General features: G+C 50.6%; 1 protein-coding gene across 1 annotated transcript; it reads right to left on the bottom strand.

The window, feature by feature from the left end:
- Positions 1-867: 867 nt before the first annotated feature.
- On the bottom strand, positions 868-4870 carry LOC122449951 (proteoglycan 3-like). Its single transcript, XM_043482074.1, has 6 exons — positions 4847-4870; positions 4344-4472; positions 3610-3908; positions 2998-3129; positions 1738-1849; positions 868-1002 (listed from the first exon to the last, which is right to left on the bottom strand). The coding sequence occupies exons 2-6, from the start codon at positions 4399-4401 to the stop codon at positions 944-946; spliced, it is 660 nt and encodes a 219-aa protein (XP_043338009.1). The 5' UTR covers positions 4402-4472; positions 4847-4870; the 3' UTR covers positions 868-943.
- Between the last annotated feature and the right edge of the window lie 14387 nt (positions 4871-19257).

Raw genomic sequence — 19257 nt, 5'->3', positions numbered from 1 at the left:
GGTATGCTCACTCAGTAGAGCCAGACATCCTGGAATGTGAAGTCAAGTGGACCTTAGGGAGCATCACTATGAACAAAGCTAGTGGAGGGGATGGAATTCCAATTGAGCTATTTCAAATCCTAAAAGATGATGCTGTGAAAGTGCTGCACTCAATATGCCAGCAAGTTTGGAAAACTCAGCAGTGACCACACAACTGGAAAAGGTCAGTTTTCATTCCAATCCCAAAGAAAGGCAATGACAAAGAATGCTCAAACTACTGCACAATTGCACTCATCTCAGACACTAGGAAATTAATGCTCAAAATTCTCCAAGAACCATGACTGGATTTAGAAAAGGCAGAGGAACCAGAGATCAAATTTCCATCATCCCCTGGATCATCACAAAAGCAAGAGAGTTCCAGAAAAACATCTACTTCTGCTTCAATGACTATGCCAAAGCCTTTGTGTGGATCACAACAAACTGCGGAAGATTTTTCAAGAGATGGGAATACCAGACCACCTGACCTGCCTCTTGACTCATCTGTAGGGAGGTCAGGGAGCAACAGTTAGAACTGGACATGGAACAACACTTCAGTTCAGTTCAGTTGCTCAGTCTTGTCCGACTCTTTGCGACCCCATGGACTGCAGCACGCCAGGACTCCCTGTCCATCACCAACACCTGAATCTTATTCAAACCCATGTTGATTGAGTCAGTGATGCCATACAAGCATGCCATCCTCTGTCATCCCCTTCTCTGCCTGCCCTCAATCTTTCCCAGGAAAGGCCGAATGAGAGCTTCCAGGATTTTCCAACCTAGGGGACTCCTGCAAAGTGTGCAATGAAGAAACCAGTCAGGAGATGCTGTGAGAACGAGGCTTTATGATGTGGGGAGGCTGGGGGCAAGGGGGCGAAGGGAGAGACCGGGCAGGCCGGGGAGCAAGGAGGCAGGGTTTCCCGTCTCTGGCTTAGTGGGAGCAGACGAAGGGCAGCTGCTTATTGCACTGAGCTCGTCGCCAGCGACCCCCTGGGGGCAGAGAACACAGCGATATCAGTTGCACGCCTGTGTGCCTGTGTCCCCCCACCCCAGTCCCACGCGCCTCACAGCTCACCTCTGCCTACCAAGCTGAGGGCCGCATGTCTCCCCATGTCCCAGCTAGCCCCCTTCACTGACCGCCTCCCCTGCAGAGGCAGAGTGCTAAGTGCTTCCTATGGACTGTGCTTTCACCCTCACAGGGACTCCACGAGGTCAGGGCTGTCATCTCTCCCATTTCACAGATGGGAAAACTGAGGCTCGGGGGACTGACAACCCACCCTGATCTCTGCAGACAAGGGGCAGGCCAACTGTGGACTTCGGCCATCTGACCCCAGCCCGCATGGTCTTCCCCCTGTTCTAAACTCCCGCACGTCGGGCAGCCGTGCTGTGGGAGCTGGGGACTCATCTGTCAGCTGGCCCTTGTTCCCACGTCTTCCTGTGTCCCTCGGCCACACCTCCGATTCCCGAGTGACCCTCCCATCTGTCCCACACTAGCTCCTTGTCACTGTCCCATCAGAGGAAGGGAAGGAGCCTCACTGAGTCTGGAGGACAGAGAGCCCCCAGCCCCATGCAGGACCCCTCACTGGGACTCTGAGGATCCCTGCTCCCCAGCCCTGCTCACACACAGGGCGGGGTTCTCTAGGAGGGGAGACGTGTGTGTGCAGCTCACAGGGACATGTGTGCAAGTCCACCTCGCCCCCTTGTCTGGGCCCCTGGCCCCCTCACCTGTGGTGCAAAGGGCTATGCAGTGGCCATACCCAAACGTAGGTTGCCAACGGGCCCAGTTTGTAAAATTCCAAGAACTCCCATCAATCCAGCAATAGTTCTTCCACAGACACTAGAGAAGAGAGAGGCTGGGTCAGAGGGCAGAGGTCCAGGAACACAGAGGCTGGGGCTCCTGAAAGTCCCCTGAGCATCCCCTCTGGACACTGTGTCTATAATCTCCTCTCACTGTGTCACCTGGCTAGGACCCCACCACACAGACCAACCCCCCAGGGTTCTCAGGCAATGACATGGAAGAGCAAACATCACTCCCAGCTCCCACACAGAGGAGGCTTCTCAAACTTCACTGAGCAGACACATCTCCTAGGGATCTGCTGGAAATGTGGATTCTGATTCAGGAGGTCTGGGGTGGGGCCCGAGATCCTATATTTCAACAAGTGCCAGGGGATGTTGATACTGCTGGTCCTTGAACCACACATGAGCAGCAAATGTAACAGAACTTAGTCACAGTCCCCAAGGTCACTCTGAGAGAAGGACCCACTTAGAGATGAGGACACTGAACTAAGAGGCAGTCATTCAGCCAGTAACGCGCAGAGCTGGGTCTGAACTCTACCTCCTGCCTCCAGTGATGGGCTGATAGACATGTCACAGCCAGCTTTGGTGGAAGATGAGAGGCAGAGGAAAGAAAGAATCTTGATTTATAATAATTGCCCACTTCTTCAGTGTAAATGCATCCACTGTGGCAGATTTCAAGCTGTAAGCATGAAGCCACTGAACATCGGTGAGGAAGAGAAGAGCTCAATCATCACCTCTCCTAGGTCAGTACAAAGCAGCTTCAGGTGCCAGGATGAGGTTCGATGGGAGTAGGTGGGCCTTGAGGCAATCAGACGCACCCTCCCCCCTGGGCCTTCCCTGATGGTCCAGTGGTGAAGAAGCTGCCTGCCCATGCAGGGGCCATGGGTTTGATCCCTGTTCCTGGAAGATCCCATGTGACGCAGAGCACCCACCTGTGCTCCCACTGCTGAGCCAGGGCTCTTGATTCTGTGTGCCCCAACAAGCAAAGCCACTTCAAGAAGAAACCCATAACCCCCAGTGAGAGAGCGCCCCAGACACACCTAGAGAAAGCCTGGGTGCAGCCAAATATGAATAAATGAAAAAGGCTGTAAAAGATAGGGGATTGACTTCCCAAGTATTAAGCCAACCTTTTTTATAGAGGACAGAAAGAAAGAGCTTCCTCTCCCTGGACATTGGCCCCTCACTTACCCAACCTCTGATGAAGCCTCCGATCCAAACCTGCGCTTGGTTGGTCCTTATGGCCAAGCGATGGATGAGAGTGTTGACACTGAAGCTGTGGATGGAGGCGAGGTTACCTCGGTAGCACCTCCTGCAGACTGTCTGCAGAGAGAATAGGTGGGAGAGAAAATTCACTGATTTCTTGTTAAATGCCTGAGCCTCCAGGACAGACCCCACACCCCTTTGCAAATCAGAAATCAGGTATCTACTGCTTCCCCTGAATCCCATCTCTTGTGCCTTTATGTGGGCTTTCCTGGTAGCTCGGCTGGTAAAGAATCCTCCTGCAATGCCGGAGACCTGGGCTTGATCCCTGGGTTGGGAAGATCCCCTGCTGAAGGAACTGGCAACCCACTCCAGTATTCTTGCCTGGAAAATTCCATGGACAGAGGACCCTGATAGCTTACTGTCATGGGGTCTCAAAGAGTCAGACACGACTGGGCAACTGCACTTTCTTTCATTCACTTTCTTTTCTGATGCATATTAGCCTAAGAGAACCACTAATCTAAGTAATAAGAAACAGAACGTTGAATCCAATCCTGTCTCTCCATCCCTGGTCCCCGAAGCAGCCTTGGTGCCATATACCTGAGCTCCATTAAACGTCCTGGGGGTCACCACCATTGTGTAGCGGCAGCTCTCACACTCAGGACTGCCCAGAAGTCGCACTGTTTGCTCTTCCTTGGGGCACTGCACGTCCTTGTCTAAATCATCTGGGTATAACTCTGAGTCCAACTCATCGTCATGGGCGTCCTCGGCCTTCTGTGCCCCCGACTCAAGCACCTCACCACTCAGGGGCAGCACGCCTTCCTGCCCCCCTGAGCCTTCCAGATCCTGGCTCAGGTCTGCCTTTGTCTCCGGACCACCCAGATGCGGGGCATCCTTCTCTGCAAAAAAGAAATAGCTCACCGTTAGACAAGGTACCACCTCCCTCCAGGACCACGGACAGCTCTGATGGCTCCACTGTGTTCTCCTAGGGATTCCCTCTGGGATCAAAGACTGGGAAGATCCCTTGGGGGTTGGATGAGCCAGAATTCTTGCATCACACACACAATTGCATGAGACCCTGAAGCTGGCTGACACCATGTGCAGGTAATTTGGGAGTGAGACTTGTGAGATGCCCTCGTCTTCACAGGTGGGTGTTTTTCCTGGCAAAGGAGCCCTGAGGGAAAGTTCAGGTCACAGCTCTAGGTCCAGGAGAAATCTAACTAGAGATGGGCTGGGGCAACTGAAGAGGGGCTGTGGCCCTGGACCCATAGTAGCAAAAAGGAATGCAGGAAAGAAGAAAGGAGAACAGATGAGAAGGGGAGGGGAGGACTCACCCAGATAGAGAGCAGAAACTGTCCCCAGCAGAAAGGGCAGGAGCAGGCAGCCTCTCATGTCCCTGCAGTCTTGTGACAGACACACAGCTCCACGTTCTCTCCTGGGACTTCCTTGTGTCTGCACGGCCCCTGGAACACAGTGGAGAGGCAGTGTCTGCTTAACTGGTAGATTAAAGGGCAAACGAGAGAGCTTCCTTGTCCCCAGAGAACAGACCCCGAGCTGGAGGATCAGGGGACGAACACAGGGCCGGGAGCTCAAGTACAAGAGTCCCTTTCCTGAGAGTGCCTCGCGGCTCCCTGGGACAGCACTCAGCTCAGACCATCACCCCTAGAGGAACAGGGGTGCTCAGCTTCAGCGCCCGAGTCAGACACACTGGGGAAGAAGGGGGAGGACAGTGCTCATCATGGTGCAGAGGACCACAATCCCTGGTGTTTCCCATATACAGCCCGGGTTCTTCCCAGCCTGGGGCCTGTCCTCCCGGGGAAGCCGAGGGAGCACTTACCTCCTGAGAGCCTGAAGCCTCCACTCTCAGCGCCTCTGGCTATTGGCACACAGAAGCTGCCCTTATACCGGGCTTTGGGGAAGTGGGAAGAGGCCAGGAGGATTGCCCCAGGCTCAGGCGGTTGGACAGTGGGGCTGATAAGCAATTGGCTCAGTCCTCCCACCCTTGAGCCCTGCACACTGCTGGGACTTCAGGGACCTGCCTCCTGTTTGGACACAGATGCCCAAACACCCTAGTATTCTCCAGAGCCCCCCATGACTATTGCCCAGACTGAGTTTTTATTAATGCCCCTACAGGGTCCAGGTCTAAACTGTCCTATTCAGTCCCAGGAGCAGCCTTCCCTGGGTCAGTGTTTCAGCAAATGCCATGAGGATCCCAGGGAGCAGGGACACTGGGGGGAGCAGGGGGCAGGCTAAGGGGAAGCGCGGCCCTCCTGAGCACTTCTGTGGACCATGTGTGCAGGCTACATGTGCATTACCTTCCTGAACCCTCACCTTCCTGACCTCGGTCCCACGAGAATGTGCAATTAGCCTGACTAACTGGTGTGAAGAATGATTCAGAGAGGGCAGGTGACTAGCCAAGGTTGTGCAGGACGCGGGGGAGCTGGGATTACTAAGCCTCTGAGGCTCAAAATCTTCTCTCCCTGTGTCTCTGTCTGTCTCTCCTCCTCTTTCCCTTCTTCACTCTCTTCATGTTTCTCCCTCTCCTCTCTGCCTATTTCTTTGCCATCTATAATGTGAAATATGTATGCTCTTTCCTTTATACTGTGGCTCTCAATAAGGTTCTCAGCCTTTGCACAATGACTGTTGGGAGTCAAATCATTCTTTGATAGGGGTTGGTGGAGTGGCTGTCCTATCTTTTGTAGGAAGTTTAGCAGCGTTAAGTCACTCTGATATGTCTCCACACATTTCCAAATCTCTTCTAGAAAGCAAAACTGCCTCTGCTGAGGATCACTGACCTAGTTCAGGCCTTGGTGTCCAGCCTAGAGGTGGTCTTCTCATAAGGAAGCAACAGCTGGAGTGGAGACCTTCGTAGTGATTCATTCCAGTTCTCTGTGGGCCACGCTTCCCTTCCAATCCAGGAGCCCCCACGGTCAGCACCTGGGGCAGCAAGTGAGGCACTCAGTTCAGTTGCAGAGTTTAATGGGACACTAAAGAGTTCAGTAGTCAAGATAAATAAACATTTCATACAATCGTTCTTAAAAGTCAGAATCAATGCAAAAGTACCGTGATAAACAAAATGTCAAGATATTCATCAATCGCAACACATCAATCCACATTCACTGCAATCCAGAAGGGGCCAGCAGGGCTGAGGCTTGATTTTGCAGACATCACGGCCCGGAGCCCATGGACTGGTCAGGGTGGTGCCTCCACTCTGGGGTATCCTAGCTGGGCAGGATAGTTTTGTACCTTGGATTCCAGCCCAGTGCTCAGGGCACCAGGGGTGGGTCACCTAGGCCTTCTTGCCTGGCCTCTGCTCTCCCCGGGGCCCTGCAAATGGAGAAGTGTCTGAGAGGTCACTTCTGGGCTGATTGCAGAGTAACAGTCTCAGCCGTTATCTCACGGGGCCAATGGACTGGACCCTCAGCTTCTCTACCTGACTTGGGGATTGGGGGGATTAGTCAATTCCAGAGAGGGAAAACCTGGTCCCCAGATTTCAAACTGGAGACTTCCCTTGGAGGAGGAGTAGAGGGCCACCCACCCCACCCCACCCCCCATTTTTCTCCCAGTCCTGGGCCCAGGCCAAGGACACCATTTCACTCAGCAGTTGGGATGACCAGTAACATCGGCTGGTGTTGGGAACCAGCACCATGATAGGCTTTCAGGGCTGTTTCATGTAAAATTCCTGTTTCACACATTCGGAAATGGCCTCTCAGAGAGCTGAAATAATCGCCCAGGACCACACGACAAGTCAGAGACAGGCCTTCTGGCTCCTTATCTGCCCGCCTTTCCTTGGCCTCCTCCCCTGTGTGCCCATCCCTCTGGGCGGCCCCTCCCCTAGGCTGACCCTGGGCAAAGACATCCCTGTGACTTCAGGGACCCCCTCAGTCATCACGGTGATGCCTGTCTGGTGTGAAACTGGACACAGCTCTCTAGGCCTTGCCACGATGTAGGCGGAGTCTTAGTTGCCCAACCAAGGATCGAACCCACACTCCCTGCAGGGGAAGCTCAGAGTCTTAACCCTGGGGCTGGAAGTCTGGACATAACATCTCTGAAGCTCCACCACCATCCCATAGCTGTGCTTCATTAAGGCTTTAGCATTCTTATCATACTTACTTAATCCTTACATTCACCTGAGGGCTTTAGACACTGCCATTTCAGTTGACAGATCCATCAGGGAAGTTAAGTAACTTGCCCAAGTCCACACAGCTAGTTCAAAGGCGCATGTCTGACCCCAGTGTCTGACTCCCATGTCCTTGCTGTCTTTGATTCACTCAACTGTGTTACCCCGATTAGCTAATGGTGCCTACCTTTTCAGCATCCATGAAACCCCACCTACCCAGCTTACTGTTTGTATCTCTGCTCGAAGGGGTTTCAACTCTGCCCCTCGTGTGAAGTCCGTCCAGCCCCACATCACGCAGAAGGCAGTGTGCTCTGATGTAGAATGCAATCACCACTCCAGGGTCAGCCAATCTGGCTCTCAATATTCCCATCCACAAACCAAGGCTGATGAAAGGACCTACCTCTACTGAGATCCACTCCAGTAGGCCTCTGAGGACAGTATGTGGCATGTGGCTTGGGGGTAGCCTTTGTGAGGAATCCAGGACCCAACGGCCCCCCTAGTCAACCAGTAAACACCAGGAGTTGGTTGAGGTCCCACTCTGTGGATTTCAGGATGATGTAGGGAACTCCAGGGATTCTGTTTTAAGACACCAGCTGAGTTGCTCAGAGTTTGGTTAGCATCATTTTGCAGGGGGGAAGGACAGGCAAGCCCATCTCTGGGGATATAAGGCCAGTCCTCTCATTGTATTTAAGATTTATCTTAAGGAGCTTTAAGATGCATCCTGCCCCCTGCACTGTATCATAGACTGCTCGGGGAATTGTCACGGAAGAAATGCACAATGTGATGGAGCCCACTTCAAGATCCAGAATCTTTCCAGGAGCCCAGATGCCTCCTCGTTGACTTTAACCCCCAAAGGTAGAAGTCACACGTCTGCCACAAACACACTGCCAGCAGAAGAGATTTGTGAGGAACAAGCTGAAGTCTCCCTTAGCACAAAGTCTCAGAGGGCAGCACATATTTCATGCTTAATAAACGAGGGACTTTGTTATTCTTTATTATTAATTCCAGAACAAAGAGAAGCAATGCCCCCCTAGAACACAAAGTCCCTGAATACAGGAGTGAAAACTCTGCACCCAGCACAGAGCTGAACCCATAGTTGTGTCGGAAAACCACTGTTATTGAAATCAAGACAACAGCAGTTACAACGGACCTCAGTTTGATTTCTTAATTTGTTCAACTTACTCTGCAAACTTGAGTAAGTAACCTCTCCTATCGGTGCCACAGTCAAAACATTAAGGTTCTTGATTTGCTTCTTAAGACCCTGGGGTGGGACTTCCCAGGTGACACAGTGGCTAAGACTCCAAGCTCCCAAATCAGGGGCCAGGGTTCCATCCCTGGTCAGGGAATTAGATCCCACTTGCTGCCATGAACAGAGCCTGCGAGACTCAGCTACTGAGCACGTGAGCTCTAGAGATGAGGGGCCACATCTAGAGATGCCTGGAGCCCCAAGGAAGACGCAACACAGCCAAATCAAATATGTAAAAAATGAAATAATGTTTAAGTGAAGTTTTTCCTTTGCCTGTAAGACCCTGGGACCTTCTGTACATCTCTAAATTTGAGGAGTTCTGGAGAAAAGGGCTTCAAAGCATTGACCCCTTACTTTCTGCTCACCGCCCCCACCCCCCAGCAGAGGGAGTTTAGGACACCCTCCGTCCTCAACTGGGAGTGGACTCCATCCAGCCGAGTGTGGTTGGAATCCTGTTTCCCAAGGTGAACACAAGGGTAGAGGCCGTGGGGCTATCCAGTGCATAAGAATCTGCCTTGCAATGCAAGGGACAGTGATTCAGTCCCTGGTCTGGGAAGATCCCACGTGCCTTGAGGCAACTGAGCCTGTGAGCTGCAACTAGAGGGTAGTCCTCACTTGCTGCAACTAGAGAAAGCCTGCGTTCAGAAACCAAGACCAGCACAGCCGTAAGCAAATGACTTCAGAAAAATAACGGAAAGAAAAAAAAAAAGTAGAAGACACTGTCCTGCCTCCCCTCCATGTTGTATCACTTGTGATCATGGCCAGGAAGCAGCCAACACTTCCAGCCACGAAATCCTACTGCCTGAAAGGACATGCTCTGGAGATCCTTGCATCTCTTCATGGGTCACATTCAGATGCTCAGCCTGGGGCACAAACCAGGTCACAACTTCTCTAACCTGGTTCTGTCAAAGGGACTATAGTTACTGATCACACAAGGCCATCCCTGGAGGAGCCTGCCACAGCTAGGGTTTTCCAGGGGGCGCTAGTGGTAAAGAAACCATCTGCCATGTAGTACACATAGGAGACACCGGTTCAATCGCTGGGTTGGGACGATCCCCTGGAGGAGGCCATGTCAACCCAGTCCAGGATTCCTGCCTGGAGAATCCCATGGATGGAGGAGCCTGACTGGCTACAGTCCATGGGGTCACAGAGAGTTGGATATGAGGAATGTGCTTTAGCACACATGCATTCACTCACCATGTCGGGGGTTGCTTTACAGAAGCACAAGAAGCAGAAACAACTAGCAGATTCTTTTGTGTTCACTGGAGAAGGAAATGACAACCCACTCCAGTACTCTTGCCTGGAGAATTCCACGGACAGGGGAACCTGGCAGGCTGCAATCCATGGGGTTGAAAATAGTCGAACACAACTGAGCGAATTTCACTTTGTGCTTATATTGCAATCATCCTCATGTTCCTGAAGCTGTGTCTGATCATATTTGAGATCTTACACAGAGTTGTACATATTTTAATAGCGGTTCGACGTATGTTGAGTCCCTAGATACAGACCCTGAAACAGGATTTGAGCAAGTAGAATATTTGGGAGATGCTGGAATCAGAGGAGGATTCATACAGGGAGGAGAAGGCAGCCAGTACACTGTGTGTGATAAAGCCACCTTCCTCAGCGGATAGCTGCAAGTTAATCCTGCTGGGAAACTCTGGGAAGCGGTGCCCAGGACATGCCCCAGAATTATTCCACTCGAGGAGCACAAGACTGCAATTCTACACACACCCACTCCTGGGAGCTGTGGACTGTCCCCAGGGACTTGCTAATATCCAGGCACATTAAGGCAATAGCTGTTTGTGGGAGAAAATGTCCTCAGACATGGAGATGCAAGTACAGTGCATTGAGAGTCCACCCTGAAGACTGGAGATGGGACCGGGGAAGTCCCACCAAACGTTTAGGGTCAGGATACATGTGTGGAAGTCACGCTTGGTCTCTCACTGTCTGTACAACTTGGGCAGGAGGACGAGCCTGGTTCCTCATCTGTAGGACTGGGTGGCATCCTGCCTTCCTCTCCTTAGAGCCAGAGGGGTGCGTGTGTCCCTGGGACACAGAGAATGTGAGGAGGACCATCGCTTGGGTCTCCATCCCAGCTGACCAGCAAGTGTCCAGCATGGTCCAGCCCCTGTTTAAGGGTTGATGCCGGGCAGGCAGCAGGAGCAGCAGGCAGGGACAGGCCAGCGCTGCCCACCTGCTTCCCTTCGCCCCAGGCCCCAGGCCCCTCCTTCCCTCCCACCTCCTCTGGGGTCACTGGACACCCTTCACTAGCTTGCCATCAGGGCCTGGAATTTGCATCCCTGGCAGCCGGCCTTCCCTAGGGCAGCAGTTGGATGTGTGGCCCTGGTTACCGGACTGGAGGTGGGAGAGGGGGTGACTGTCAGCCAGCCTGGGGGGGGGGGCACTAGGAAGAGCCAGCCCTCCAGAGGACGGGTCTCCTGGGTCTCTAGACTCATCTCCACCATGGTGTCAGGCAGGTAGGGAAAGACCCTCCTGGGGCTGAGTCGGGGAACAAGAGGCTCAGAGTCCTTCCCTCTGTGTCTTCACAGGAGGCCCTGCAGTCGCTCACTGCGGCTCAGCCTCCTGTTTCACTCTTCCTACCGAGCTGGATCTTCCGGGCAGCCTCCAGCTGGCCCCTCCCACCCCCAGCAATAAAAGTGTTTTCCTGAAACTGATTTCTTTTCCTTCCAGACATTGATCTTCCTTACTTAGCCCCCCTCAAGAGATTTCTGCCTTGTAAAGATCATGCCTCCCGACTCTACTGTGTTCCATAAAAAGGACTGGAAGTTATCACTCTGAAGGAGACTGTAGTGTGGGGTCCATGGGGCCTTCTTACAGACAGAGGAAGGTGCCCACATGCTGTTTCCATAGGACATACCATTACTGGGTACGTGCCTTGCAGATGCTACCAGTGGCGGATGTGACTGGTGATGGAAGCACAGTTCGATGCTGTAAAGAGCAATATTGCACAGGAACCTGGAATGTTAGGTCCATGAATCAAGGCAAATTGGAAGGCGTCAAACAGGAGATGGCAAAAGTGAACATCGACATTCTAGGAATCAGCAAACTAAAATGGACTGCAATGGGTGAATTTAACTCGGATGACCATTATATCTACTACTGCAGGCAAGAATCCCTTAGAAGAAATAGAATAGTCTTCATAGTCAACAAAAAGAGTCCAAAATGCAGTACTTGGATGCAATCTCAAAAACAACAGAATGATCTCTGCTCGTTTCCAAGTCAAACCATTCAATATCACTGTAATGCAAGTCTATGCCCCAACCAGTAACGCTGAAGAAGCTGAAGTTGAACAGCTCTATGAAGACCCACAAGACCTTTTAGAACTAACACCCAAAAAAGATGTCCTTCTTGTTATAGAGTACTGGAATGCAAAAGTAGGAAGTCAAGAAACACCTGGATTAACTGGCAAATTTGGTTGTGGAGTACGGAATGAAGCAGAGCAAAGGCCAATAGAGTTTTGCCAAGAGAACGCACTGGTCATAGCAAACACCCTCTTTCAACAACACAAGAGAAGACTCTACACTGGGACATCACCAGATAGTCAATACCGAAATCAGACGGATTAAGTTCTTTGCAGCCAAAAATGGAGAAGCTCTATACAGTGAGCAAAAACAAGACCATGAGCTGACTGTGGTTTACTTATGAACTCCTTATCACCAAATTCAGACTTAAAGAAAGTAGGGAAAACCACTAGACCATTCAGGTATGACCTAAATCAATTCCCTTATGTTTACAGAATGGAAGTGGCAAATAGATTCAAGAGACTGTATCTGCTAGACAGCGTCCCTGAAAAACTATGGATGGAGGTTCGTGACTTTGTACAGGAGACAGGGAGCAAGACCATCCCTAAAAAAAAAGAAATGCAAAAAGGCAAATTGGTGTCCGAGGAGGCCTTACAAATAGCTATGAAAAGAAGAGAAGCAAAAAGCAAAGAGAAAAGGAATGATACACCCATTTGAATGCAGATTTCCAAAGAATATCAAGGAGAGATAAGAAAGTCTTCCTCTATGATCAATGCAAAGAAATAGAGGAAAACAATAGAATAGCAAAGATTAGAGATCTCTTCAAGAAAATGAGAGATACCAAGGGAACATTTTATGCAAACATGGGCCCAATAAAGGACAGAAAAGTTATGGACTTAACACAAGCAGAAGATGTTAAGAAGAGGTGGCAAGAACACATAGAAGAACTGTACAAAAAGATCATCATGACCCAGATAATCAAGATGGTGTGATCACTCACCTTGAGCCAGACATTCTGGAATGTGAAGTCAAGTGGGCCTTAGGAAGCATGACTATGAACAAAGCTAGTGGAGGTGACAGAATTCCTGCTGAGCTCTGTCAAATCCTAAAAGATGATGCTGTGAAAGTGCTGCAGTCAATATGCCAGCAAATTTGGAAAACTCAGCAGTGGCCCCAGGACTGGAAAAGGTCAGTTTTCATTCCAATTCCAAAGAAAGGCAATGACAAAAAATGCTCACACTACCACACAACTGCACTCATCTCACACACTAGTAAAGTAATTCTCAAAATTCTCCAAGTCAGGCTTCAACAGTACATGAACCGTGAACTTCCAGATGCTCAAGCTGGATTCAGAAAAGGCAGAGGAACCAGAGATCAAATTACCAATTTCTGTTGGACCACTGGAAAAGCAAGAGAGTTCCAGAAAAACATCTATTTCTGCTTTACTGACTACACCAAAGCCTTTGACTGTGTGGATCACAACAAACTGTGGAAAATTCTTCAAGTGATGGGAATACCAGACCACCTGACCTGCCTCTTGAGAAATCTGTACGCAGGTCATGAAGCAACAGTTAGAACTGGACATGGAACAACAGACTGGTTCCAAATAGGAAAAGAAGTACGTCAAGGCTGTATGTTGTCACCTTGCTTATTTAACTCATATGCAGAGTACATCATAAGAAATGCTGGGCTGGATGAAACACAAGCTGGAATCAGGATTTCTTGGAGGAATATCAATAACCTCAGATATGCAGATGCGAAGAACTGACTCATTTGAAAAGACCCTGATGCTGGGAAAGATTGAAGGTGGGAGGAGAAGGGGATGACAGAGGATAAGATGGTTGGATGGCATGACCAACTCAATGGACATGAGTTTGAGTAAACTCCAGGAGTTGGTGAAGGACAGGGAGGCCTGCTGTGCTGCAGTCTCTGGGGCCGCAAAGAGTCGGACACGACTGAGCAAGTGAACTGAACTGAACAGATGCAGATGACACCACCCTGAAAAGCAGAAAGCGAAAAAGAACTAAAGAGCCTCTTGATGAAAGTGAAAGAGGAGAGTGAAAAAGTTGGCTTAAAGCTCAACATTCAGAAAACTAAGATCATGGCATCTGATCCCATCACTTCACAGCAAATAGATGGAGAAACAGTGACAGACTTTATTTTGGAGATCACTGAAGATGGTGATTGCAACCATGAAATTAAAAGATGCTTACTCTTTGAAAGAAAGTTATGATCAACCTAAATGGCTTATTAAAAAGCAGAGATATTACCTTGCCAACAAAGGTCTGTCTAGTCAAGGCTATGGTTTTTCCAATAGTCATGTATGGATGTGAGAGTTGGACTATAAAGAAAGCTGAGCACAGAAGAATTGATACTTTCGAAGTGTGGTGTGGGAGAAGACTCTTGAGAGTCCCTTGGACTGTGAGGAGTTTCAACCAGTCCATCCTAAAGGATATTTGTCCTGAATGTTCATTGGAAGGACTAATGTTGAAGCTGAAACTCCAGTATTTTGGCCACCTGATGGGAAGAATATACTCACCTGAAAAGACCCTGATGCTGGGAAAGATTGCAGGCAGGAGGAGAAGGGGATGACAGAGGATGAGATGGTTGGATGGCATCACTGACTCAATGGACATGAGTTTGAGCAAGCTCTGGGAGTTGGTGATGGACAGGAAGGCCTAGTGTGCTGCAGTCCATGGGATCGCAGAGTCAGACACAACTGAGCAACTGAACTGACTGAATGGAGTCACCACCCCCACCCCACACACACCCCAGGAGAACCCAGGCTCCCACATGAGGGCCTGATGGTTAAGAGCATGAACTTAGGCTCAGGCATTTGAAGGGTTGATACTCATTCCATCATCTACTGACTTTCTTTGTTGAGATTTGGATGCACTTCACACATACCTCATGGGGATGATATGAGGATTGAAGGACATAATGCACAGAAAATGGTTAGCCCAGAACACTCAGTGAGCTCATGGCAAAAGATGTGGTCATTGTTTGCATCTTGCAGAAAGGACAGCGTTGAGAATGTCACAGTAGGACAAGACTGCAGACACACAGCTGTCCTGAGGAGTCTCTGCAAGTCCAGCTCTAGAGTCCCTGCCTCTTTACGTGCAGAGATCCTGAACCTGGGGGCTGGCCAGGGAGGAAGGTGGCTCTGTGACTCCGATCCCACAGACAATAGAAAGGAGTCAAGTGGAGAAAGAAAAGCTGAAGGCTGAGAAGATTTCCTCCAATGAAAAACTACATCTGCCCCAAGTTGCAGAGCCGGAAGTAGGGGACCAAGGACAGAAGACTGGCTGTAAGGATGACAGCGACTTTCTAGGGAAAGGAGAGAGCTGGGAGCTATTTTAGAAGCAGCTGGGACCTTTGGATTCACCCACAGACGGCTGGGAGAATGTTAAAGAGGGCCCGATGCCTGAGGCACAGACCGCACTGGGGCTGGAGGAGCGGGCGACCCTGGGAGAGACCCCTTTCTCCTCCACCAAGTGGGGACCCCAGGGGGCACTCAGGGCTCCATCCTGTCAGCCAGTCCACCTAGAGCTGCCAGTTCCCAACCCTGTGAAGACGGACCGTCTTCCACCAGACCCTGGGCGGGGGGAGGAGGGGGGTGCCTTCGGGAGCGGGGCCCCCTGCCCAGCCCCCACTCTGCCCCCAGGGGCTGCTGCAGCCAAGCCCCCCAGCGCCCCCCACTCCCGCCCCGCTGGAGGAGTCCCGCTCCAGCTTTTACTTCTCGAAGTCCCCCCCCCACCCCCGCCCGCAAAGCCAGAACAAGGGCTTCCAGGATTTTCCAACCCAGGGAACTCCTCCAAAGTGTGCAGCGAAGAAACCAGTCAGGAGATGCTGTGAGAACGTGGCTTTATGACCCGGGGAGGCTGGGGGGCCAGGGGGCTGACAGAGAGATCAGGCAGACAGGAGGGCGGGGAGGAGGGTATCCCGTCTCTGGCTTAGTAGGAGCAGATGAAGGGCAGCCGCCTTTGGCACGGAGCTCGTCGCCAGACACCCCCTGGGGGCAGAGAACACAGCGATGTCAGTTGCACGCCTGCGTGCCTGTGTACCCCACCGCAGTCCAACGCGCCTCACAGCTCACCTCTGCCTACCAAGCTGAGGGCCGTGTGTCTCCCCATGTCCCAGCTAGCCACCTTCACTGACCGCCTCCCTTGCAGAGGCAGAGTGCTAAGTGCTTCCTGTGGACTGTGCTTCCACCCTCACAGGGACTCCACGAGGTCAGGGCTGTCATCTCTCCCGTTTAACAGACGGGAAAACTGAGGCTCGGAGACTGACAACCCACCCTGATCTCAACAGACAAGGGGCAGAGCCGACTGTGGACCTCGGCCATCTGACCCCAGCCCGCATGGTCTTCCCCCCGTTCTAAACTCCTGCACGTCGGGCAGCCGTGCTGTTGGGACCTGGGGACTCATCTGTCAGCTGGCCCTTGTTCCCACGTCTTCCTGTGTCCCTCGGCCACACGTCCCATTCCTGAGTGACCCTCCCATCTGTCCCACACTAGCTCCTTTTCACCGTCCCATCAGAGGAAGGGAAGGAGCCTCGCTGAGTCTGGAGGACACAGAGCCCCCAGCCCCATCCAGGACCCCTCACTGGGACTCTGAGGATCCCTGCTCCCCAGCCCTGCTCACACACAGGGCGGGGTTCTCTAGGAGGGGAGAAGTGTGTGTGCAGCTCACAAGGACGTGTGTGCAAGTCCACCTCCCCTCCTTGTCTGGGCCCCTGGCCCCCTCACCTGTGGTGCAAAGGGCTATGCAGTGGCCATACCCAAACGTAGGTTGCCAACAGGCCCAGTTTGTAAAATTCCAAGAACTCCCATCAATCCAGCAACAGTTCTTCCACAGACACTAGAGAAGAGAGAGGCTGGGTCAGAGGGCAGAGGTCCAGGAACACAGAGGCTGGGGCTCCTGAAAGTCCCCTGAGCATCTCTCTGGACACTGTGTCTATAATCTCCTCTCACTGTGTCACCTGGATAGGACCCCACCGTGCAGACCAACCCCCCAGGGTTCTCAGGCAATGACATGGAAGAGCAAACATCACTCCCAGCTCCGACACAGAGGAAGCTTCTCAAACTTCACTGAGCAGACACATCTCCTAGGGATCTGCTGGAAATGTGGATTCTGATTCAGGAGGTCTGGGGTGGGGCCCGAGATCCTATCTCTCAACAAGTACCAGGGGATGTTGATACTGCTGGTCCTTGAACCACACGTGAGCAGCAAATATAAGAGAACTTATTCTGTCACAGTCCCCAAGGTCACTCTGAGACAAGGACCCACTTAGAGATGAGGACGCTGAATTAAGAGGCCGTCATTCAGCCAGTAACGTGCAGAGCTGAGTATGAACCCTACCTCCTGCCTCCAGTGATTTGCTGATAAACCTTCAACAGTCAGCTTTGGTGGAAGTTATGAGGCAGAGGGAAGAAAGAAATGTTATTTATAATAATTGTCCACTTCTCTGGTGTAAATGCATCCACCGTGGCAGATTTCAAGCTGCAAGCATGAAGCCACTGAACATGGGTGAGGAAGAGAAGCGCTCTGTCACCACTTTTCCTAAGTCAGTACAAGCCAGCTTCAGGTGCCAGGATGAGGCTCGATGGGAGCAGGTGGTGCCTTGAGGCAATCAGAAGCACCCCCCTGGGCCTTCTCTGGTGGTCCAGTGGTGAAGAAGCTGCCTGCCAATGCAAGGGGCCATGGGTTTGGTCCCTGGTCCTGGAAGATCCCGCATGCCACAGAGCACCTAAGCCTGAGCGCCAAAACTACTGACCCAGGGCTCTAGAGCCTCTGAGAGCAACTGTGAAGCCTGTGCACCCTAGAGCCCATCCTCTGCAACAAGAGAAGCCTCCCAGTGAGAAGCCCAAGCATCACAGCTAGAGATCAGCCCCTGCTCACTGCAGCTAGAGAAAGCCTGCAGCGTAGTGACAAAGACCCATCGCAGCCATAAATAAATAAGATCTTTTTTAAGACAGTGAATTGATTTTACAGTATTAAACCAACTTGAAAAAAAAAAAAAAAAAAGAGAAAGACCTTCTGATACTAGGAAACTGTCCCCTCATTTACCCAGAGCTTGATGATGACACCAAACCAGACCTTTGTTTGGTTGATCCTTCTGGCCCAGCATGAAATGCAATTATGTGGATGGAGACAAGGTTGCCTCGGTAGCACTTCCTGCAGATACTCTGCACAGAGAATAGTGGGGTAGAAAATTCACTGTTTCCTGCAAGTCCCTGAGTCTGCAGAAAGCCTTCTTAAGGAGCAATGCAAAGGAATCCAGCAAAATGATAAAATGAGAAAGACTAGAGAACTCTCCAAGATAATTGGAGGTATCAAGAGAATATTTCCTGAAAGGAGGGTTACCATAAAGGACAGAAACAGTAAGGCTCTAAGAGAAGCAGAAGAGATAGCAAGAGTACACAAAAGAACTATACAAAAAAACCATCCTGATGACCCAGATAACCATGAGGGTGTGGTCACTCACCTGCAGCCAGACATCCTCAGTGTGAAGTCAAGGGGGCCTTGGGAAGCATCACTCCAAAGGAAGCTGGTGGAGGTGATGGAAATCCAGCTGAGCTGTTTCAGGTCCTAAAAGATGATGCTGTGAAAGTGCTGCACAGAATATGTGGCAGCAAATTTGAATAAACTTCAGCAGTGACCACAGGACTGGAAAAGGTCAGTTTTCACTTCAATTCAAAAGAATAGCAGTGCCAAAGAATGTCCACAGTGCCATACAATTGCCCTCATTTCACATGCCGGCAAGATGAAGCTCAAAATCCTTCAAGTTGGGCTTCAAGAGTACATGACCGGAGAACATCCAGAGGTACAGGCTGGGTTTAGAAAAGGCAGAGAAACCAGAGATCAAACCACCAATATCTGTTGGATCCAGAAAACATTCATTTCTGCTTCATTAACTAAGCTAACAACTTTGACTGTGTGAATCACAACAAAGGACTGCGGAAAATTCTTAAAGAGACGGGAACACTAGACCACCTTACCTGCCTCCTGAGAAGCCTGTATACAGGTCAAGAAGCAACACTTAGAACAGAACATGGAACAACTGACTGGTCCCGAATTGGGAAAGAAGTATGACAAAGCTGTTTATAGTCAGCCTGCTTATTTAACTTATATGCAGAGTACATCATGTGGAATTCTGGTCTGGATGAATCACAACCTGAAATCAAGAATACCAGGAGAAATATCACAACCTCAGATATGCAGATGATATCATTCTAATGGCATAAAGTGGAGAGGAACTAAACAGACTCTTGATGAGGGTGAAAGAGGAGAGTCAAAAAGCTGGCTTAAGACTCAACATTCTAAAAACTAAGATCATAGCATCAGGTCCTATCACTCCATGGGAAAGAGGATAAAGTATAAACAGTGACAGATTTTCTTTCCTTGGGCTCCAAAATCACTGTGGAGGTGACTGCAGCCTTGAAATTAAAAGACATTTGTTCCTTGGAAGGAAAGCTATGACAAACCTAGAGCATATTAAAAAGCAGAAACATCACTTTGCCAACAAAGGTCCATTTAGTCAAAGGTATGGTTTTTCCAGTAGTCATGTGTGGATGTGAGAGTTAGACCATAAAGAAGTCTGAGCACCAAAGAATTGAC

This window comes from Cervus canadensis, chromosome 11, assembly GCF_019320065.1.
Source record: "Cervus canadensis isolate Bull #8, Minnesota chromosome 11, ASM1932006v1, whole genome shotgun sequence".
Lineage (NCBI taxonomy): Eukaryota > Metazoa > Chordata > Mammalia > Artiodactyla > Cervidae > Cervus > Cervus canadensis.
The sequence above is the reverse complement of the archived record's forward strand: the minus strand, read 5'-3'. Positions and strand labels throughout refer to the sequence as shown.

Excerpts from the sequence above, each read along its gene's own strand:
- LOC122449951 (XM_043482074.1), bottom strand. The coding sequence starts at position 4,401 with ATGAGAGGCTGCCTGCTCCTGCCCTTTCTGCTGGGGACAGTTTCTGCT. Across the intron at positions 3,909-4,343 it reads AGTTTCTGCTCTCTATCTGG|AGAAGGATGCCCCGCATCTG; the intron begins GTGAGTCCTCCC and ends TCTTTTTTGCAG. Across the intron at positions 1,850-2,997 it reads GAGGCTTCATCAGAGGTTGG|TGTCTGTGGAAGAACTATTG; the intron begins GTAAGTGAGGGG and ends TCTCTTCTCTAG.